The sequence below is a fragment of the Pseudorasbora parva genome, chromosome 8 (assembly GCF_024679245.1).
Source record: "Pseudorasbora parva isolate DD20220531a chromosome 8, ASM2467924v1, whole genome shotgun sequence".
Lineage (NCBI taxonomy): Eukaryota > Metazoa > Chordata > Actinopteri > Cypriniformes > Gobionidae > Pseudorasbora > Pseudorasbora parva.
The window spans coordinates 30,326,354-30,350,789 of NC_090179.1; the positions used below are offsets into that span (position 1 = coordinate 30,326,354).

Here is a 24,436-nt window from a genome sequence, read left to right on the forward strand (position 1 = left end):
ATATAATAATGGCTGTAGTAGAAGTATTTTGCGGTAATTAAGGGATAGTTTACCCAAAAATGAAAATGTCGTCAACAATTGTAAATTAACCAGGCAGTTCACGGCACCCTTTAATTTCCATAGTATTTCTTTCCTAACGTTATACTAAGTCACTGGATGCTGTCAACTGATAACATTAAAAACAATGTTATTCAAAATATCTTCTTATTTGTTCAACAGAAGAAAGAAACTAATACAGGTTTGGAACAACTTAAGGGTGAATAAAATAATGACATTCATGTTTGGGTGAACTATCTCTTTAAACACTAGAGGGCCTCAGTTATCACTTTCGAAGGGAATACAAAATATCTTAATTACTTATAATACATTACATTGTATATTGGTAATTTATATAGTTAATATATAGTACAATATAGTATCATATATAGAGATTATTTACAGATAATATAGGCTACAGATCAGTGAGTGCATAATAATTCTAGTTCTAAATCAAGAAATAAAGTAAAACAAAACTGACAAATGATCTAAAACATATATATCAGTTGCTATTTATTTTTTGTAGTAAAATAGGCTAGTTGACCAAAGTGAGTAGCAACAAATGTCTGTGGCATCAGAAAAACATTGGTTACAAGTTTATTTTGTTCTCTCGTTTATAAGAAAGGTTGAACACAATCACTTTAATCTGTATGGTGTCTCCTTTCATTGTGTCAGGGAACAAATGAATAACACTATTCAATAACACTATCTCCATTGGGCCTAAAAAATGCTTAATATATTTTTAAATTGGTACGTTTTTTCTTATGCTAACCAAAGCTGCATTTAAAAAAAATAGTATAAACAGCAATATTGTTAAATATTATGTTAATATAATTAGCAGTCATAACTCCAGTCTCAAGCAACACATGACTTCAGAAATGAGAGGACGTTGCAGGCAGCTCTGCGAATCATGCATTTAAAAACAATTTTGTTTTTCTAACAATAAAAAAGGGACACTTTTCTGAAGGAGCTTTTATTTAAAATTACTTCATATTATGTCCATGTTCATTTTCATAGGAAAATAGTTTTGATACTTTATTCATAACAGCTTTATCCTCAAAAAGAATCAGTAAACACTGAAATCACCAAGGCACTTGTATCCCAGACAATAGCTGTCGGTTGGGGAGGTGTAATCTCAAACAAACACTTTTAACAACACTTAAACTCTTTAAAAAAAAAAACAATTAAATAAATCAGTATACACATTTTAGTACCATAAACTACAAAGGAGTCAAATGTGTATGTTATATGTGAACATCCGCATAGTAAGAGAGGCGAGTCGATGAATGTTGAAATGTGAAACAATAACCGTTTAATTTCTTCATGATTAGAGCCTAGTCTGTGGATTTGGTCCTGTTGAATGCTTTAGTCATTTCTGAAGCGTAGAAATCTTCTAGGACAATTAATACCACACAAAAGAGTACAAATCCATATTTGTGATGGTTTCACAGCTCTACTGATGTACTGAGGTCATACTGATAGGAAGGCGCCTGAGTGACAGTAATGTTGCATAACCAGAAGATGGCAGTGTTGGATGCACAGCAGCAACTATCTAAGCAGGATCTTCTCGTCTTTCTCTCTGTTTTATCAAACATACACTTACTTTGGTTTCCCAGGTTACTTTTGCAGCATTGACTGCTCCCAACTTAAGTCCATACTTCAAACTATAAGTTAATATTGATCCGACTGGACCTTAAATGATACTGTTGTGCAATGCGATGAAGACAAGTCCATCCTTATGAAGATGAAAACACTCCCAAAGAATCCCAAGTTGAATCCCAGTAATAAGACTTGAGGTGAGAATTCACGATTGAATCTGTTTGAATCAATTGGTGAATGACTCAATAGCGGTTTGTGTCTGTAACAACATTAAGGCATGTCTACATCCACCATAAACTTAATACAGTGCTTTATAAATCAAAGTCAAGAACTTGCAGAACGTACAGAACTTAAAACAACTTAAAGAAAAAAGGCATTTTCTTTGAACATGTGCGCTGTGCTTAAGTGTCTTCAATCATTTCCCACTGCAAAATAAATAATACCAGCTTGAGAAAAATTTGAAAAAAATTAAAGTGGCAACCTGATGAGATCCAGTTAATTTTAGAATTACATCTCATTATGCACTGACTAATTCACAGGTTGCTTACTTGGGTCTGCATGTCAAGACTCAGAAAATACTCATTCCACAGTGCTGGTAAGAGCTTTAAAACTACTGACCAGCTTCAACGCACAGTCGACAGCTCAAAGATGTGGCCAACTGCTCCAGAAAAAAACCTCCAGCATAACTTCTTTGTCAAACTGCTTTGTGCAGTAGGCACGAGTCTGAAGGCTCAGAGGTGAACGAAACCTGTGGTCAAGGTCACATTAAATATGTTTTAGTAAAAGCATGTGTGTTTCTAGGTCTCTTCCTCCCACAGGCACAGCTGTTTGTGTGGAACATAGTAAGTAAATTGGTAGCCTTTGCTGCAGCTTTTGATGCCACATTTATACGGGTTGCCCCTGCTGGAGACGTCCCTGTTGCGACAGTACTTCAGCAGGCAGGGGTACCATTCCAGTCTGAGGTTGTAGCTACAGGAGCAAGGCTGCCACAGGTCCTTCACTGTCCCGCAGCTCTGCAGACCTGGCACCTCCCCTGCTTGAGGCTCGAACATAGAGCCCTCGGCACCTGAAGAAAAATTGAGAAAATCCTTTATTAGAGTTAACGGTCATTAGAGTTCAAGCTATGTAGGTCAGTGAGGTGTTGCAGTGATGTGTTCCAGTTAAAAAAGTAATGCATATGTTCTAGGTCAAACTACATTTTTTTTTAAATAGTGTGTGTGTGTGTGTGTGTGTGTGTGTGTGTGTGTGTGTGTGTGTGTGTGTAAAGTTGTACCTTTGTTAAAACTAAGCTTTAATTGACTCAAGCTAACATGAACTAACAATGAAAGTTGTGTTTTTATTAACTAACATTAACATTAAACATTGTTTATCATGAGCAATATAAATAGAGTTTTGAGATCTAATTCTTATATTTTGGATATGCTACTGTTATTTTAAGTTCTAAATGTGTAAATAGGTCTAATTGAAGAATCTGTATGAATTCTGACTATGCTGTTTCCCACCAGTCACTATTGTGAAAAAATATAAAACCTAATATTTCACTAACTTAACCACCATAAAATTAAAGAAGGCATACAATTTGTGTGTTAGGGAGGTCTAAGGAGTAAATTGCATGTACTAAAATTGCAAGAAAAAAAATTGGGATTAAACGGGTTAAGATTAATAAATGTATAATAACTGCAAACTGTAACAAATGTATTTTTTATTGTTAGTTAAAATATATACATTTAGACAAAATGTATATATCTATCTATATACATATACATGTTGTATGATGTATATTATTTAATACATCAGGCTTTAGGGGGTTAATATGTAAAGACACAATGTCAGTGTTATATTTAAGAGTGCTGGGTTTGGTAGGGTGCAATTAAAGGTCCCAGTAAGCATGCTTGCCTCTGTCCAGCCAGTGTCTGACATCAGCCTCACGCGTGTACACGGCCTCCCGGGCCACACTGCACATGTTCTGGAGGTGGGCGCTGAGTTGCCACGTCCGTGTCAAATTGACCCCTACGTTCATGCTCAGCATCTCCGTGCTCCTCTTCTCTTCTGCTATGCGAATGGCCTGGGGATTTTTCTGCAAAATTTAAAAAAGATTTGTATTACTACTACTGTTATTCTTTAAAGCTTGATGTTCTTTTATCACACATTTCAAACATTTAGGACCTTGGATGCCCTCCCAGGAACTACTCATCAAAGGCCTTTTACAGCCTTTTCCTCTGAGATCTCAAATTTAAAACATCACACTCCTACGCAAAACAGTTCATGAGCTCAACTCTAACACCCCGGATCTATTGCCTAACTCCCAACATTTCCACCCCAATGACTTCTCCCTGCCCCGTCATCAGAGTTAGCCTAAGAGCAACAGACTGACCTGTCGCAGTCTGGCCATGGACTCGCTGGGGATGATCTCATTGTGGTTGAGCCGTGTGATGAAGCAGAGAGCCTGGTACTGGCTCTGCCCTCTCTCCAGTTCTCCCAGGATCAGCGCCCGGAAGATCTTCACATTCTGAGAAGGAAAAACATGCAGTCATCATTAAATTGTGCCACTCATTAAGACATATGTTATATTATAATAAATACAAATACTGAAGTCTTTGAGTTGAAAACTTGTATGGCATCAAATACTAGGGCTGCACGATTAATTGTATAATCAATTGTGATCAAAATTTCTGCATCTCTCAATTATTATTTAAGCATATAATTGTCTGCATTATTTGTGATAGATCCAAACATAAATCTCGACTGTATTGTTAGTGATTGTGGTTGTTGAATAAATGCACTTACAATGTAGAACACTCTGTTCTACAATACAATTTTTTATTGTTTTAATATTAAAAACACTGACATAATTTGGAATTACTGTAATTAAAATTAGGAATTTGATTATGTAGCGAGATATGCAAAAATAACTTTGCATATGGTTTACCGTTTTCTTTGAGCTTATAGGAAAGTGCAACAGTTCTAATTATTAGAGATGTACTGTAATTTTACCCAAACATTTGAATACATATTGATTGTTTTGTTTGCTCAGAAAAGTGCTGAAATGAAATAAATTGTTCACAGAGAAATGTTAACTTATTGAAAAAAAAATTATATGTTCAGAAAATATATAGGTTTGAAATCTTGCTGTTTTTAAATCATTACATTTTTTATACATTTGTAATTTTATCCAAACATTTTAATAAATATTGATTTTGTTTGTTCAGAAAAGGTTTTTTTTTTAATGTTCAGAAAAGTGATAAAATTAAAAATGTACAGAAAAATTGTAACATTGAAAAAATTATGCTATACTATTTTTATTTTATGAATTTTTGAAATTAAAAGTGATAAAATAAATGCCATTTGTGACTGTCTTTATTTTACAGTACACAAAATTAATGCAGTAATCCCGATTACATTATAGTTATAAAATACAGTACTGTGATTATTATGTATTTTTATTTTTTTTACAGTAATTTAAAAGTTACTACGATTATATTTACAGTAGGAATACTGTGAAATGAAATACAGCAACTTACTAGCTAATTGCTGCCAGCAAGTTGCTGTATTTTTCACAGTATTCTTTTTACAGTGTACTTATAAAAAATAAGAACTAATAAAAATACATTTCTCTAATGAAAACAATTGTGATTAATGACAATATAATAAACTGCACTGTTTATTATAAACTATTTGTCTGTGCACATAATTATTTAAAATAAAATGTCTCTCTCCTCTTATATGTGACGTCTCTTCTCTGATGACGCATTAACTGGCGTGAGGGCGGGACAACCTGTCACTCACATGAGATCACAGCAATAGCAAACCACAACCATCCATTCAACTCCCCGTCACAAAATCAAGTGCTGCCTTATATTTTTTCTTGTCCAAAAAGCTGTTTCCCTCGGATATCCATTACAATAGGGAAGAAAATTATTGCAACTACCATTACATGCCAACTTTAACCATTATTGTGCAGCCCTATCAAATACCCATCCATTTAGTCATTTTGGCCCCTAAATCTGAGCTTTTTAGCATTTGAAAGTCAGCCGTTGACCTTCAAGCTTACAGTCAGATCCTTATTACAACATTTTATAGTGTGTCAGCCCAGAACAACAGAGAGACACGGTATATTTCAGCACATCACTGAGTTGCTGTTAGCAACCAGACCAAATATCTGGCAGCACCACCGTGCCCATAAAGACTTCCATGTAAAGGCATTATGGGAAACCCCAGAGAGAAGCGCAAGGCCACAGACCTGTGTACCCATTCATCAGCTTCTCCTTGCTCTGGCATCCTCATGACTCTGCCAGCAGACGACACACATTCTCCTCACTCCCTCCTCTTGTTTTTCACAGTAAGGTCTCGAGCACCAAGTCGACAGAAGGGAGCAAGCTTTCAGGGTTTCATTCGCAAAGTAGGAGGTTTTCTCAGACAATCAAAATAAACAAGCCAAGGCTGTCTTTGTTTGCTCTGGAGCACTCGTCTCATTCTTTCTAGAACCTTCCATCTGGTTTGCAGAGTTGGTCGACCCCCAAACTCATGGAGCTGTGGTCTCACTGAGCCTGAGACAGATTCATTTACATTCCAAGAATCATTCACCTCCTCTAATATTCTATTTGAATGGCAATGCTCTCTTATTTGTATTTTCCCTGAGGAGGTAAATTCAGCTCCGCAGACAACCCTTGGCCTTGACCACCTAATACTTTTTCTTTTGAAAAAGGCAAGCATAATCTTTCTCCCCATTTTGGCCTTCTGTCCACACCGAGATGGCTTTCCCATAGATTTGAAAAATGTAGTTCTCATTGGAGTGTGTAAACTGTGAAAACAGAAGCGTTTGAAAACTATGACATTTAATCATGTGATGCATATTGTACCAATAGATTAGATATTTGTTTATTACCAGTATTGAGCCTGTTATGTGCTATTCACTTCCATACAGCTGCTAAAGATGTTACTTTCTACACACTTCATATCACAGTCCTTTTGTCCAATTGCTGTTCTGTGGTAACACAGGGCAGTAGCGTTTTAGACCAAATATAATGGGGATTTGAATGTGACCTGGCTGAGAGCATCAGTATCAATGGTTCGATAATTATAGACATTTAGCTATAAATCATCCTGCCAGGAGAATCGTGTGAGAACTTGATTCTATGCATTTACTAACTTGACTACTCATGCGCAGTAAAGTGAATTTAGCGTTTTTACCAATGGTTCTGAGTAAAATTTTGGAAAACTGAGAATGTTTTAAAAAAGAAAATGCTGTTTTCAAATGTAGACTTATCCTTCGCGATTTCCTTCCAATCCAAATGAAATATATTTGTTTTTTCTTGCATAAACATACGTAAACTTTTGAGAACATTTACATGTTTTTGTAGTGGAGGATAAAATTATAAATAATTAAAATATAAAAATATAATAAAGACAAATTACCAATAGAATATAAAAAAGTATAAATAAATCACTTTACAAATTGACAAATTAAAGGTGCACTATGCAACTTTCCGTCTGCTAGAGGATGCCTATTAAAAACATAAGTGTAGTTTGATGACAGCAAGTTTGAGCTCAGCATCTTGGGACGTGTGCTCACAGCCGGTGTAAAAGAATCGGAATATGACTCAGGCAGAAAACATGTTCATGGATGCGGTTATTAACGTTACTGTAGTATGAAGCAGAGCAGGGCCGAGTGTTGAGGGAGCTGAGCAAGGTCGCTGGAGCGATTGTTACACAAACAAACAGCGGGACTTTTATTATGACGAGACACAGTTGACGGTGCCATTTCTGCTTTTCCGGTCATGAGTATGAGGTAATGCAGCTCTGTTTATCATATTAGATACATTTAAGTGTGTTTAAAATGATGTTATGCCGTTACTCTGTGCGTTCGCTCAGCGGCTGCTGTGATACTTGTTCACACTGCTAATGCCTGGTTCAGACTACACGATATTAGCCCGAATTTGGCACGATCTGTGTGATGTAAGGTGTCGTAGGGATTCGTAAACGATAATGGACGTCGGGACGCAAGAATCGATCGTTTCATCTCGTATAGTGTGTCATAGTATACGACAACCGAATCCGCGTCTGCGATAGTTCACGACGTCATGACAGAAAGACTAGCATGTTTAATTTTTTTTGCAGTCCTTCACGACGGGTTCTGTCACGTGTGACACTGACCAACCGGAGCACAGACAGTTTTTGTACACAGATTTCAAACACGGCGAAACTCATGAGAGATGACGGAGCGGCTAACTTTAGGTGAAATTTTAAAATGGAGGAAAGGTTCATGGAGTTGTGGCAATAGTATTCCTGCCTGTATGATGTGTCATTGACGGACTACCACAACCAAATAAGAAAAATGCTGGCGAACGATAGCGGAAGCCCTTCAGGAACCCGGTGAGTAACGTTACTGGAATGTAAGCTTAAAAGATGTTTTACAAATACGTTGTGGTGGCAAGCTTTTACTTCTGGCTAATAACTAAATATTTAATATAAAAAGAACAATTTTTACCTCAAGTTCTCTTTGGAGGATTGACAGCCCATAATGTCCTCTTCCAGCAAGCCAGGAACATGTTTTTTGTTGGGTTTTCTTTCTATTTTTGCGCTTTTCTAAACATAAAACAGCCAAAACACACTGCTTCAGACATCGTTTGTTATCGCTCTTGTTTCTTAAAGTCAATGACATCACGCACGTCGTGACAACAAGCGATGATTGGTTGAGTAGCAACGTGTAGTCTGACATGTTTCTAGTCCAGGACACAACATGATTTTAGGAGTAAAAATCGCGTAATCTGACACAGTAACTATCGTAACAGACAAAAATATCTTGTAGTCTGAACCAGGCATAAGAGTAAAGCGCTTCAGCAAACCGAGTAAACCGTGGGTAACGCAGATATGACGGTTGTTGGATATTTTACTGCAAAAATACTACATGGTGCACCTGGGACCATGTAAGTTTTACACAATATTACCGTTTTAACTATTTTTTCCTAATGCTTCGCCTCATTTATTTTGCCCTTTGACAAAAATGGATTAAGACTTTATGAAAAGTAAGTGGTTCAAGTACAAACATTACATTTACATAGACACTACACAAAATGAAAAAGTAATAACTACACAGATCCTATAACTATGAATCCGTAAGTAATAAAAGACATCCAATAAATGTAACTTAAAACTATATTGCAAAGAACTGTTCAGCATGGAGGCCCTTCAGAGGATGAAGCAGCAGGAACTCAATTAAACTGAGGGAGGAGGCAGACCTGGTGGAATTACCGCATGGGTGACAGAACAATCAGCAAAAACAATTGGGGGTGAGTGAGCAGGCAGTTGTTATTTTAAGATCGGGCACTAGAAGGACCTCCCAGCCAGCAGAAAGGTGGTTTGGTTTAAGCAACGGGGTGAGGGAGGGGGGACTGCTCTAGGCACTCAGTTTAATTACAGGGAAGTGTTAGCGTCACTGCTTTTGCAAACACCTTGATGCCAACAGGGAGAAATCCTGCGAACTGAAACGGCACAGGTAAACCACTCACATCTGCTAATGCAAGCTGACCCGATATCAGTAGCTCAATCATTGATCTCTTTACAACTATCCTTTATCTTCCTTGCTCTGCAATTTCCTCTTTTCTTATCTGAGGCGAGTATCTCTTTTGCTTTCCTTCAGGGTCATGTTACAATTCTCTGTATGACCTCCTCCATGCAGGAACATGTCTAAGCTGGGTTAGTGAGTAAACACTTCAGTCTGGTAGATCCTCAGCTCACTTCTTCATTCGTTACCCTCCAACCTTGCGCAGGTCCGCCAAATGACCAGATTAGAGACTAAACATAAACCGTGGTGCAGAAGAGTTTATTTTGACAGGCCTGAAGAAATACATCTCTGAAGTCAAAGCAAATATTAGCTTCTGCTCCTGGTCCCGCTTCCTGCTGCAGGATCACGGCGTGTTTGTTTGGACTATGCTGTTGACGTCTGACAGTGGCATCACCACAAAGTTTGGCACTGCTTTTTAAAGTCATCTCCAAATGTTGTTTATGCCATAAAATTTACGTCAGACATGCAATGTTAAGAAAGTCAAAGATGAAAGATTGGCTGAACTTCCTTTGTGTTCCACAGAATGAAGTCAAAAAGTATTGGAGTACATAATGAATTTATGCAACTGGGTGAACTGTTCCTTTAATATAATTAAAGCCAAGTGGACACTAAAAGAATCGTCAGAAGCTTAAGCGATCACTGCTTGGATCTGAATTTGTGGTAGCTTATATAAAACTAGCTTTCTAACTTTGTTTGTTTGCGTCTCTCATACATAAAACACCTCCTAAAATCCTCTCCAGAGATGAGCAGCTTTGACAGAAAAAAATCTAATGAATGTTTGTTAATTCCGCCACACTAATATGCAGTGACATTGATGAATGATTTTAAAAACCATGTCAATGAAAAGCTTTTTGTTTTGCCACAATAAAGATGTTTTCAAGTGCTTTCTATTGTAACAACTGGCATGAATAATGTCTACCCAAGAGGCTTTAAGTGGAATTGCTTATGATCTGTTTACAATATAATGCACATGTTGTCATTAAAAAAACTTTTACTGCACAAAACACAAACACGAATCACACAAGGGAATGTAAAACAATAGGGCATCTACTTCAAGGTTTCACAGAGCATTATTAACATATGCATTACTCAAGTCGAAATCTGCTAAATAATGGAACAACAATATAAAAGTGATGTTTGACTATTTTATTTAATTTACAACATGATCTGTATTGTAATGGGTTTCAAATAAAGATTTTTGTTATAAGAGACTAAAACAATTGTGCATCAAAACTACTCCTTTCCTGGTAAAAATGAACTTGATTTTAAAGTCAACAAACTTACGAAAGCTAAATGTAAATTTCTTATCAAGTCTCTACGTAACGTGTCATTTAAACCATGAAAATAAACTTAAGTCCGTGAAATAATTATAATGAACTATGCCAAAAAGCATTTAGAAAAAGTCTCCGTTCACCCCTCAGGCATGTTATCACATGTCAAAAACTTTGCGGTCTGTCAAAAATGGGTTGTTGGTTGGAATATTGAAACTTAAAAAAACCAAAAAACATTTGACATACTAACCTCATGAGTATCACTTCACTGAATACTTGCCAGCTAAAAAAAGTTCCATCGATTTTCAAATCCACATCATTTGAATATCACCACATCGATGTCTGTCAGAAAATAACCTGCACAATACACTGTACTACTTACGAGAAGCAGATGTCCAGCAAGTACACGCATTTTCTGGAAAACCCACACTACCGTATGGTTTTGAATGTGTCATTACTATCTGAGAAGAGGGGAAAAAATGGCAGCCTGAGCGGCTCCAAAGTGCTGTCTGTCAGATAAGATAACGCACGCAAATATTAATTTGTTTTTATTCTTCATTGGAAATTCAATAGGAATGATTAGGGAACTGACTGAAACATTCACACTGCATGCAAAACAGAATACACGCAATCAAATTAAAAATAAAATAAAAACTTTGCCGGATTAGTGAACATCGTGAAGGTTTGTTTTTACATTGTTTTAACTCATCAAAATAAGTTAAGAAATGTTAAACTTGTTTTTTATTAGTTATACAAGATGTAACTCATTTTTTAAAGTCAGTTTAACATAATTTAAGTTGAAATAACTTAAACATCCAAGTCGATTGTACTGCAAAAGTTCAAAATTTGCCTTTTTTACAGTGTACAAACTACGCATACTGATTTTGACATTCCTGATTTGAATATTTCCAATAATTTTCTATTCTTTACAGATCTTTTTTTAATAATTGCAGCAATAGATTAATTGCTAAATAAGTGATCTTGAGATGAGTCCATGTAGTCATCCAATTTGACTCTCTACATTAATGTAATATATCAACTTGACAAGTGATTGTTATAACATGTATTTTGATAAATATCTTCTCAGTTTAAAAGATTAAGGCTATTACCAAAGTTTTATAAAAAATAAAATAAGATGCATTTTTACATGATTTGTTTACAATTACCCTCAGCAGATTTTGACTTGTATTAAAAAAAATGAGGATAAACTACAGACAGATCTATGGATTAGATGAAAGATACAGAGATCCTCCTCCAAATTCCACAACCATTCCCATAACCCCCAAAACATACAAGTGTTCGTGAATGCAAGATTTCACACATCATATATTTAAAAAGCTATCCTGACGCAAAACATAATGTTCTATAATAGTGAGTGATAAACACTCTTCTTTTCAACAGTCTGTTGTTTATTTTAGAGGAGCAATAGTTTAGTGAATACAATAGCACACATTCAACTGTTGACATGTTTATAGCTGCTACCTGAGTCACAACACATCTGTATTAATGGAAAAGGCATTTTATGGTAACTTTATAGCTCCCTTGATAACTTTTTACTAGCACACAAGTACGTACAAACCGCATGAATGCCAAGCATTGATGTGTGTAAATTATGTTTCCGGCCTTCCTGACCGTAGTCATTTGCTTATGTCATTCCAAACCTGTTTGACTTTTAATGTATGAAACCTTGACAAAGGCTACTAGCCGAAATGTTGGTAAATAAATGCCATGCTACGCTTAAGAGAGTGTGCAGTTGTTCTCTTTTAATTCACCTCAAAAAGATGTGCGTCTGCTTTGCCTTACTTGACTTTTTATGTAGAACACAAAAGAGAAGTTGTTTTGGACCCCATTATCTTTCATTGTACAGACAAAACAAGTTGAAAGATTCTTCAAAATATCTTCTTTGTTGTTCCACAAAAGAAAGTAAGTCATAAAGGTTTGGAACAACACAAGGGATGAGACAAATGGTGGCAATTGTAATTTTTGGTGACATTTCCCTTAAGTCAAGTGAGTAGACTAGACTGAAGTAATCAAGGCTGAGTCAGAATGCAGGTATGCATGCTTTGAAATTTCCTTCGTGAAAAAAATTCCAGATTGGCAAGATTCAACGGTTACGAAGCATTACATATAACCAAACACCCCGAGCAGTTAAAGGTAGCTGGGGGAAAGATTCAAGATTAATGCAAACAAGTAACAAGGCACGCAGATATGACCCAGAAGAAACAGATATGCAGAATGGAAAATGGAAAATGTGATTCCTCTTCAAGGAGAAATGCTATTGACTAGAATTTCAGTTTAACTGGATTAAGGCACCTTATGTCACGGCAGAGATGTTTAATTGGTTTTCTAAGAAGGCTGGTGAAAAGGCACAGGTGCATGCCAGCATTTAACCTTTCGCTCTGATGAACAGCAACCTCGGACAAAAGACAGAGCGTGGGAGAAATGCCTGAGTTGTGGTGGTTAAATTCAAGAGGAATTTAAGGTCTTACACATTTAAGAACAAAAACACAACATGCACTGCAGTACATAAAAGCCAACGAAGAAGGAACCAAGCAATTGCTTGGGTAACCTCTTTAACTAGATTTACTTTGAATATGACACCAAAAACCAAACAGCATGGCAGAAATAGAGGCACTTAGCTATTACGGTAATGGAAGACCATCGCTTCCACAGGGTTGTCTCTGTGTGACCTTTGACTCCTATTTGGCATGTGGCTAACTTGAGCTCCTACGGGACAGCAGGGACGTCTTTACCCTGTTTCAGCTGTCTGATTGTGCTTCACACTCACTGATATATGCTCATCTGCTCCAGTCAAGATCATGGTGTTAACTCCTATGGGCTCACTGGGCTGTTAACTTCTTCCACAATCATCTTAAAACTAACAAAACATCCGGATTTGGTACAAAACTATATGCGTTCAATAATCAATCAGGATCTTAATGCTGATGCCTCTTTACAACAGTTACGCCAATATTTCAACACCCCATACCAAGCGAAAGATATTGCACAAGACCTAAAGGGAGACGTCAGAGCGTGGGAGAAGAAAAGACAAGACCCAAACACAGCAGGGAGGATTCATACTGCTCCTGTAATCTATAAGGGGAAGTACATCTCATTTCCATGGAGATATGCCTCATCAAGAAAACAATAATGCAACCCTAGGTTATATGGTTTCTTATACCGGGAAGTTGGACTTAGCAAAATGTATGTAACCCAAGGCTTGATTCATAAAGCAATGAATCAAACAGATCATAGGTTATTTATTCTCTTGTGTCTGTTAAGACATGTCACTTTGAAGGGGCTTTAAGGAAACAGCTAATCCTGAATGATAAAAGGCATGTGCTAAACTATACTAAACTATTTCCAGTATTATAGTAAATTAATTAGGAGTAGTAAATGTTCTTCATCCCCCTTCAGGTCTAAGATAACTCATCGAGCGCCTAGTGCAAATACAAAATGGTTTGGTAACAGATGCCCAGTAACTACTAGGAACTTCAACAACATTACATGATTATAGAATGATTGATGCTTCAATAGCATGTGCAAATAGCACATATAAGTGGTTCTGTAAGCATTGGGACACCTCTCTAAATTATTGAATTCAGTTGTTAGAATCACTTCCATGGCCACAGGGATATAATCAGGCACCTAGGCATGCAGACTGCCTATACAAACATTTGTGAAAGAATGGGTCGCTCTCAGAAGCTCAGCGAATTCAAGTGTGGTACCGTGATAGGTTCCCAGCCATCTGTGCAATAAGTCTATTCATGAAATGTTCTTGTTATTAAATACTCAGCTGTCAACTGTTAGTGATATTATAGCAAAGTGAAAGCAATCGGGAACAACAGCAACTCAGCCACGAAGTGGTAGGCCACATGAAAATAAAAAAAGTCTGGGTTTGCCGATTGCCAGGAGAACGGTACTTGCCTAACTACATTGTGCCAAGTGTAAAGTTTTGTGGAGAGGGGATTGTGTTGTAGGGTTGGTTTTCAGGGGTTGGGCATGGCCCCTTAGTTCCAGTAAAAGTTACTCTTAATGCTTTAGCGTACCAAGACATTTTGGACAAATTCATGCTCTCAACTTTGATGGAACAGTATGGGGATGGCCCCTTCCTGTTCCAACATCACTGCGCACCAGTGCACAAAGCAAGGTCCATAAAGACATGGATGAGCAAGTTTGGTGTAGAGGAACTTGACTGGCCTGAACAGAGTCCTGACTTTAACCTGATAGAACACCTTTGGGATGAATTAGAGCGATGACTGCGAGCCAGACCAAGTTCTCGCTTTTTCCTCAGTGAAAAACGTGCCACCATTTAAAAACTTGTAAACCTGTGTATCATTCAAACCAGTGACTGAGGAAGAAATTACCACGTTGATTACGTACACTATATGCTGCTAAGGCACAAAGAAAACAATCTTCAGCAATCAAACTGATGATATGCAATATGCTTGTGACAATTTATGAAACACGAAGACAGTCCATTTGAGTTCACACAGGGATTTTTTAATGCAATCTGTGCTCTGCAATCAAGAGTTTTACAAAATTGCAACAGTAAAGACTGCTGTGCTAAAAGAAGACTTGAAGGTACAAGAACATTTAGGTTTAAAAATCAGCATATTCAGTTTGTCAGGGCTCAAAATATTTTAACACTGACACTGCTCGAATGTGTTCTGGATCAAGTGACTTGAACAGTTCAGCAGTTTGCATAACAGCATCTATGGGTAAACGAGGCCCATTCTTTCTCAGCACCATTCCAAGGGTCAACATCTGCCTTATTCTAGCTTGAATAAAGACATCAACTTGTAGCCGAGGGGCTGCCAGAGAAGTCCTGCCTGTTGCCGACACACTTGAACATGAAAATGGGACCTGCCTGTATCTAGTTATCAGAGACACCACACACAGCTCACTGTATTGTACTCAGCCTCTTTTGTGTGGTGAAAAACCCACTTTACAAGGGATTTTAAAGGTGAAATGTGCTGTTCCTTAGCCTGACCAGCCAGACCCACATCAAGATGTTTGGTCTGGGAAATCACCATAGACAGGGCTCAATCCAAGGAGCGGGATAAACGGTTGTCTTTCAAACTCCCTCCTCACGCGATAGGATAGCGCTACCACCAACCAGAGCAACGAAGGTGAAACAGAGCTCCTAGATAGATTAAACATTCGCTGTATCTGGTCGGCAAAACTCAGAACACATCTTCCCCGTTTAAGAATGACTTCAGAGCCGTTCTTTGTTCTTTTCTCAGAGAAAAGCTTAACTTCCGCGGTCAGAGCTGATTCGAAAGACCGCCGTTCGCCAGTTTCTGTGTTTACTAGAAGCACGTCGTCATTATGGCCCCGCCCACTGACTCTATACACGATGTGATTGGCCCGGCAAGAGTTAGGCGAATACAGCTCAGAAGGGTATTGAGAGTTGCTAGACGACACTCGCGGGCAGATTAAATTTGCTGCCGCTAGGGTGCGTCTAGATTTCTAGGCTAGCTGTTCCTGCATTTCACCTCTAAATCCAGCACATTGTAATGCAATATTTATACTGCACCAGTCATGCAATGTATTAGTTATTTTATTATCATGTAAAACAGCAGTAAAACAGCAAAGTCTACACAACGGGTGTGGTCTGTCATTCATATTGACATTAATCTTTTAAACATATATTGTCCTAATAAGAGCTGTTGTTCAAACCTATGCGGTGTGTGGTTAAGGTCACATCCATGTCACGTGTGTCAGAATTAGTGGGACATTTTGAAACAGGTTGGACTTGCCAGATTTAAGTGGGCAGGTTTAGACACCTGGATGGCATCCAAACACACAACACAATGATTGAAAAGCTGGGACATAAAAGAGAGACAAGTTCCACAAGTGACAAAACGACAAATTCAAAAGCGAAACAACTTTAAAATTCCACTGAACTTAAGATGAGTCAACGCAACACGTCCTAGCCACAAGCAACAATAAATGACTGCCCTAAAGTTTAACGTAATGCAATAAAGTTTCCAGCTCAAACGTTATGGGCTGATAACATTTCAAAGTAAAGAGGAGGGTTGGCTTGCATCCAAGCAGGTCACAGATATCCCAATGGAGAGATGAGCATAAAAGCAGACCGCTCTGCTCCTCGGTTGGCAGCAGATGCGAGCAGAGATGAATTCATCTTCATCACTGCTTATGCTGCCGATGGGCAGAGGCAGAGCGCTGAGAAACATAATACAACTAGAAAGACAACGGAACAGTTTAAGAGAAAAGCTTGAGTTAGTGATGAAAGATTTATGTGATCACACACAGCATATCTTCCACCAAACAATTGCCGCTGGATTGTGATGTGTTTTACTCTAATTCCTGCAGCATGAAATAGTTGAAGTAGGCCAAATGGTTAAAGAACCTCATACAGCCCACACTTTTTCAACACAAATGAGACAAAAGGCCAGTCTGTTACTCAGATATGTTTTTTATATTATGAAAATGTATGCTTAAAAAAAATGACCACAACCACTGACATTTTTTTCTTCTAGATATGCGTGATATTCCCATCTCATCTGATTTCCATTGAAATTGAAACTGGAATTGAACAGTAACAAAACAACACGTTGTTATATAACTTGCTTCCGCCACTGAATAAAAAGAAAAAAATCCTTTTTATCTTTTTATCTCACAATTCTAACTTTTTTCCTCAGAATTGTGTGATATAAACTTACAATTAAAAACTTTTTTTAAGTTAAAATTGCATATTATAATCACACTTGCAGGATATAAACTTGCCGTTCTTAATAAAAAGTGAGAATTGTGGAAAAAAAAAAGGGTCTGAATATCATCCCATCACAAAGTTACATCTTTTTTTATTTGCATCGAAGTTTATTCTGTATGTGTTTCCATGTTTTCTTATCGGATAATAAGAAAATATTATTATATTTTCTGGACAATACATTTCCTGGACAATACATTTCCGCCTGCAGTTCACTTAACGCTAATAACAAGAGTTTCTGAATTTCACATATAACATCTTATATTAGATAATATTAGTAAATATCAAATAATATTAGATATAACTTAATATTAATTATGCATTAGTAATTGTTGAAATTAACATTAAGAAAAGGAAAGGCCTTAGACGCATTTAATTTTTAACATGAAGCAAACTACTGTTGACAAATGGAACATTTTTATTATTATTATAGTGTATAACCAAGTAAGAAATAAATAAATAAATCAACCAACAATAATAAAACACTCATTTGCTGATTCTGATCTAAAATATGCCACGGTTGGAATTTCATCCATGTAAATTCCACAACAACAGAAAACTAAACCAAAGCAGCATTCACTCTGATAAATGAAAGAAATGTGCTGTCATTAAATGCCTATGTACCAAAAAGATAATAAAAGAAAAAACACTACAGCTTTGGAAATCAAATCCAGAGGGTTCACTTAGCACCTGATTAAGCAGGAGCCAGAATAACCCTACTTTATTCAGTGATATTCTTAATGAATGAATATTTGTCTTCCTCCATCCCTGTTAAAGCCCTTTCAGTGCAGTAAATCCAGTAAGGCAGCTGGAAGTCATCGTTCATTCAACTTTCCATAAATCCCTGAGATACAGGGGAAACACGAGATGAGAACCACATGTGAGAAGAATGGAGGCAAGCCCGCCAGTGGAACTGATAAAAGGAGGAAAGGAAAAGTTCAAGCCTTCCCAAATTTGATCCAACCCCCCACGCTGACCACGTCTGTGCAGGATCAGGGGACGTGAGGGGCAGAGGGCTGCTGACATGACTGAACTGAGGCGGATGAGGGCAGTGACAGTGCCACTGCTAATCCTGATGGTATGATCACTAGTGAAAGAATCTGACCTCAGGTCAGAAGTTCATCACTAATGTGGATGATTTAACACAGAGACACAGATTTGAATGGCACGAGGAAGGAAAAGTAACCATTTCTCAAATAACAAGTCTAATTACCAGTATTTTAAGCTTTATCCCTATATGATCTGGTAAATTAATAAATGTAAGAAAAGCTAAACATGAACCAAATCTCATGGATTTTGAGGAGATACTTTGGAGGCACTCTAATTAGCTTTGTATTAAAGTGCCAGCCAACTAAATAAATGTAACTGTTTAATAAAATGTTTCTAGTAATGGTAGAAATGTACGTAAAATCATCCAAAGCAGATAGGTTAAATGCACTGCAAATTGCTTTGGATTACAGTGCAAGTCAATTAAATATCAATCAATCAAATATGTAACTAAAAACACGTTTTATGCAACGCCAAAACCACATTTAACAACTTCTGCTTTTTGATAGCATGTTCAGAATTTCCTTCAGTTTTTCTTAATATGTAATATAAGACTTAGGCCTGTTAAAGTCCTCAAATGTAAAAGTTATATGTAGGAATAGGCATTCCTACATATGCAAAAAATAATTCAGCCAGTGTAAATTGAGGGGAAAATCATGAAAAAAAGTCAAGCAATATACTGCATTCCAGCACACTTCTGTGACATTGTGTGACAATCGTTTTAAACACACACATTTATCCTGGCCACAGTTTTCAACTTACCTGTTTGAAATCGGCCACAAAAGTTATAAGAGTCCCATCTCCTTGTTTAAACTCCACAGTGATGGAGTCTTTCTCACTGTCCGCTTCCAGAAGTTCATCTGTGATCTGTCCATCGGCCAAACGAACCCTCACCTTCAGCTCAGAAGCAGACCCGAGAGTTACTGACAACGTGAGCAGACAAACTAACACAGTAAACTGAACTGAACCCGGTGAAGTCCACCTCGCAAACATTCCAGATAATCCTAAAACTCAAACTCCGAGCTCAGAAGGAAAATCCACTGGAATAACAGTCGCAGATGCGGTTCGACTCATTCCAAGACTCTTCACATAGAGAACGCTATCTCCTCAAAACATCACAGCCGCTCCACTTTCACAACTTCATCCATATTTTTTGGAGGCTGGATATACAAATGAATTCATAAAGTCCTTTAAAACGGGTCTAGAGACTTTTCACGTTTGGTAAATAAACATTTAAGAGAGCCGCGTCACACACGGATCAATCTGGTGTTTGCACTCGTCTCGCGCCTCTCATTGAGGGAACTTTGATTCGTGAGCTCTTGCCGACTCGTGCTCTTGCGTTCATTCAGAACACTGCGCTTCACGTTGACTTTCTTAGTTTCTGTTTTTCTCCTCTGGAGTTTCTCCTCTCTCTCTCTCTCTCTCTCTCTCTCTCTCTCTCTCTCTCCTAGTCTTGCGGATTCGTCACTTCCTTCATTATCCAAAGTGCAGCAGTCCAACGGGCTCCCAAAGTTTCGCAGGCAGCGCTCGAAAACTCTTAAAGGCGTAGCGCCCTCTCAAATAACCGTCTGATTAATACCCAACTTCTCAGATGTAGTATTTTCTAGCACCAAACTATGTAACACGTGTTATTTATGTATCATATTCATTTAAAAAGCAGAAAATACTTGTATATTTATGTAGACTTCATTTAGCCTCTACATGATATATTTTAGCCTGTGATATAGGCTAGCCAGGCTATAAGGCTTATAAACAACAAAAATTAGAATCACACTCAAAGGTTTCACATGTTTCTTAATCTGTTATTGAATAATATAATTACAAGAGTGTTAGACCATGAGTCAATATTAATGGTAGATTATTTAGATTTATTAAACTTTGGATAGGCTAGCCTGTCTGAGGGATTTCAAAAAGGCTAATTTTGCATGGTTGTTATATGAAGGTCACTTTATAATTAGCTGTTAGCCTCCCAGGCATCCATATTTACAAAGTTAGACACAGTCATAATGAGTCATACCGGAAACATGAAATTGCACCATGCTAAACAGTTCAAAAATCAATCAGCGTCAAGCAAGAATTCAGGAAAAGAATTGCGATTCTGTCACACAATTGCAGAGTTAATAGCTAAAATGTGACGGTGCTTATTATAGCACCACCTTGAGGCTGATTCTTTCACAAATATGTACATTTTTTACACAGTAGGCCATTTAGATTTGTTAGCTGCTGGAATTTGATTGGCTGTTGGTGGATATATATATTTAATTTATATTTATATTTATATATTTAATAATTTAATTTTACACCCATAAAAGAAAAGTATTGTAAAGAACACAATAAGGAAGAAGAAGATCAGTACAAATACAATGGGGTTCCAGCTCCTTCTGCGTATTAAATACTGTGATGTTTGACATATAAAATCATTGTCAGTAATAAAAAAGTTTAAGTTTATACAAAATCTCAAAAAAAGTTGGCATATATGTGTTTTATATTTATATATTCAAGCTTTTATGGCCCATTGTAAGAATATGGAGCATCTACTTAGGGAGGAAAAAACACTTTTTATTCAATAAAATTTTTATTAGAGGCCCAAACCAAGCAAAAATATGGAAATTAGAGCAGATGTTTTAAAATGTAAGATTATATTCTGATGGTATGACTACCTAAATATCAGTTCTCACTCTATATGTTCTAATAATATGTCTAAATATATATACTTAAACGTTGTCGTTTTAGTTTGGGAGGTGTGGAAGTCAAATACAGTAATGCAATGCAATACAACATTGGGAGATGTACACATAAATGTTCCTCAAAAGCCTGTTTTATCAAACCGGTCTTTACATTTTTACATGATTGTAAAAAAAGTATGGATAATTAAGTAATCAAGTTGCTTAAGTCCAGTAAATGTTCATCTTGAAATATTACTTGGATTTAGAGATGTGGAAATCGCATTTAAAAGTTGAGTCAATGAACGTGAACTTTCAGGGGAGGGGTTTAAGAGGACTAAATGTCCCTGCAGGTCCTGCGTACGTCACCAGATTGAAGTGTAGCGAATTTGTATGTCACGCAGCTGATGATCTGAAGCGAAGCAAAACTAGAGTAATGCTTTCCATACACCAGACCTGGAAATGTTTACGGTGCTATGAAGTGGCATTACACAGTGAATTACCTCTTGACGAGAAGATCCTCCAGCTGTGGCTCTTATTTCCAGGTGATGTGTTTCTGCCTGGGTGGCCCAACTGTGTGACCTCCTCAGGGAGCAGATCACCACTGGCCACATGTGCTGCTGGAGAGCTTCACTGGAGGAGAAAGCAAATAGGCAGCCTGTGGTATTGAGTAAACACTGTCAGCTGGGTCAGGACACTGGTCAATACAGGTGATACATTGGAGTGAAGTTCAGGTAAACATGTCCTTTTGTAAAAGGGCTAAACTGAAGCATTTACAGCTTAAAGAGACAGAGAGAATGGATAGTCACTGCCGTTTGACCAGCTGTTACTTTGCTTTGTTTCGTATGTTCGCACCAACTTTGGATGCAATTTAAATGTATTAGAATGATCCTAACATATTTGTAGCAGTTTCTAACACCAGAGCGTTAAATATATATATTTTATATATTTTAAGAAGGCACCATACAATTTTTCCAAGTTTTGTTGTACAAAGTGTCATTTGGTGTCCTGTGGTAAGGTTATAGTTTATATGTAAATCATTAACTAGACATTCACATTCACTAAGTTAGTTATCAGACTCTTACCCACACACACACACACAGCACTGCATACACTTGAACAGGCCTTTGAATAGGTATATTGGTGCCGCTAACATACGGGGGGAAAACATTACAAACTCTTGTTCAAATTTTTGAACACATTTTTCAGCAGTCACAGTCACATTTCCAAACTAAACACCTTTATACTGTAACATGGTGAATTTGTGTGTTCAGAGTTCAACAAAATTGAATCTGATTTGAAATCAGTGCATGGGAAATGATTCGCCTCATGCGCACAACCCACTTTTGAAACTTACTGTCAATTCTCAATAGATTCCTATTGAGATGGCTGCGTTTTGCATGTAGAATTTTGCTGTACAAAAGTACATTTGACTGAAACTTACAGCCAGGTTAGTTCAGTTCATAAACAGATTATTGTTTCATCATCGGTGGGAAGTACAGTTCATTTTACAGAATCGAATCGTTTAAAAACGATTCCCAGATTCATTTGAGTCCCTAAACAAAAGCCCTGTGTGGCACCTTTTTTGTGAAAAATTATATTTAGCTTAATTTATATGCTCATGTTTCCACTGTAGTTATTTAGATTAGGGTGTTTTTAGTTTTATTAGTTGTATTTAGTTTTTCAATTAAAGTTTAATGGAGTAAACATAATTGATATGTACCAGACAAATGGTACTCTGATTGAGAGTTTTTATTTTGAGTTATTTCTGATTTCAAGATATTGTGCTACTTTTCAAGCTACTTTGAGTTATGCTTATAACTGAAAAAACTGTAATTTTGATGTCATTCCCCAACATTGTCCCTACCAATGGTTTCACTTGCCAGGCGTTTGGCGTGTTTGATCGTGAGTGTGAGGTTTGTTGTCTCAATACATAGAGCAATGACAGAAATACGATGACTAGGGCATGCACAGACGAGTCTAGCCACTGTTTTTGTTCCATTGTAATCGTCATCTATGCCACCTTAGAATCATCTGTGTGCATTCATCCCCATTCAAAGATTTAGAGCTCACAGACACATAAATGTATAAAGGTCTGTGTAGGCATAGTTCATATATTGTATGTTTTCACAGACATCTTGTATGTTTTCACCCACGCTGTGTCTTAACGGATATGCTCTGTCTAATGAGCCTGTGAAGAATGAAAGGTCTGCAGGTGCATTCATTCAAACCGAAGTCCTCTAAACATTCACAATGAGGTGTTGCAATGATACAACTTAGCAAACAATATAAAAATAAAGCATTCTGCCACCTATTTCCTCTTCTTTCAAAGCAGCAACAAAGAAATGTTTGTCTTAAGAAAGGTTTCCTACGTGATGCTTGGCAAGAATGTTTGTGTGGTATTTGGGTTTAACGTGTACTCGTGTCTGAAAAATTTCAATTGCAGAATTCCTCACAGAGGATTTACGCCACAAAGGAGATTTTGCACTGCTTCGGGAAGGTTTAAGGTTAGCAAGTGCCACACTGAGAGCAAATTGTGTCATAGGCTTTAATATAATTATTTAGTAATGCTCAACAGTAAGAATTTCTTCTGAATTGTACAGGATCAAAAATGTTTGGCCTTGCTTGAGCCCTGTTTTCAAATGACTACAACTGTCACACTGAATTGTGCTTTAAACTTTATTGATTAATTCTCAATTAGTCATTCAAATACTCTCCCTGGTGCTGGTAAGATTTACAATGAAAGTACATTGAGGGAGATAGAGCTACACAAGGAACACCTCTTCAGCTTTCAACTCCTATTCAAACATCAGCAAATCTGTTTTAGATAAAAAGGAAAAGATGTCCCCTGATGATAAATCATGGTCTTTGAATAACTTTTCATGGGATTATGTGAAATCACTGAATTAACATGAGTCACGAAGTCCGTTTACAGAACTTGGCAGAAAAACTGAAAAAGAATGTCTATGACGGCCCATTTCACAAGCTGCATGCAATATGGATGAGATTTAAATTCTGGAGCTTGATCATTATTTCAGAGCAGCACAAAGAGGGATTTATATACATACTGTCATTTTGGCTTGGTTTGAGTCACTTCCACATGGTGGAAATATCTGTCTGCACAGCTTTGGTCTGTGGATCCTGGATGGAGGAGTATCCCCTTACATGTGTGCTTCTGTGAGAGCACTTCACCCCCTGGAGTAAAAGCACAAATGGAGAACAGGACTCAATCCAGACCATAAGCAATGTCTGCAGACTCATTGTGTCATACTGTAATGAGGATTGGATCCGTTGCGTGGGTGTGTGAGTAAACAGCCCAGGGAGGTCTGAGTGGGCACAGAATGCCAATCCAATGCCACATCACTTTCATCTCCACCAATAACCCAACATCTGCACTGCACATGCACATCACATTCCCTGTTTCAGCAAACCGTGACAACTGTGTTAGACCTTCAAAACAGAGATGAAACTCTATCCTAAGTATTTTTCCTGGCTTTCAAAGCTCATGAACCTTGAAGAT

The 24,436-nt window shown here is 37.3% G+C and overlaps 1 protein-coding gene across 1 annotated transcript; it reads right to left on the reverse strand.

The window, feature by feature from the left end:
* Positions 1-761: 761 nt before the first annotated feature.
* oafa (OAF homolog a (Drosophila)) lies at positions 762-19,725 on the reverse strand. Its single transcript, XM_067450760.1, has 4 exons — positions 19,016-19,725; positions 4,010-4,144; positions 3,532-3,712; positions 762-2,701 (listed from the first exon to the last, which is right to left on the reverse strand). Exons 1-4 carry the CDS (start codon positions 19,244-19,246, stop codon positions 2,433-2,435), a joined length of 816 nt encoding a protein of 271 aa, XP_067306861.1. The 5' UTR covers positions 19,247-19,725; the 3' UTR covers positions 762-2,432.
* Positions 19,726-24,436: the final 4,711 nt, after the last annotated feature.

Bases quoted from the DNA above. Each gene is read 5' to 3' on its own strand.
- oafa (XM_067450760.1), bottom strand. From the start codon at position 19,246: ATGTTTGCGAGGTGGACTTCACCGGGTTCAGTTCAGTTTACTGTGTTA. The intron at 4,145-19,015 runs GTAAGTTGAAAA...TTTCCTTCTCAG, and splicing joins TTGTGGCCGATTTCAAACAG to AATGTGAAGATCTTCCGGGC. The intron at 2,702-3,531 runs GCAAGCATGCTT...ATTTTTCTTCAG, and splicing joins CAGACACTGGCTGGACAGAG to GTGCCGAGGGCTCTATGTTC.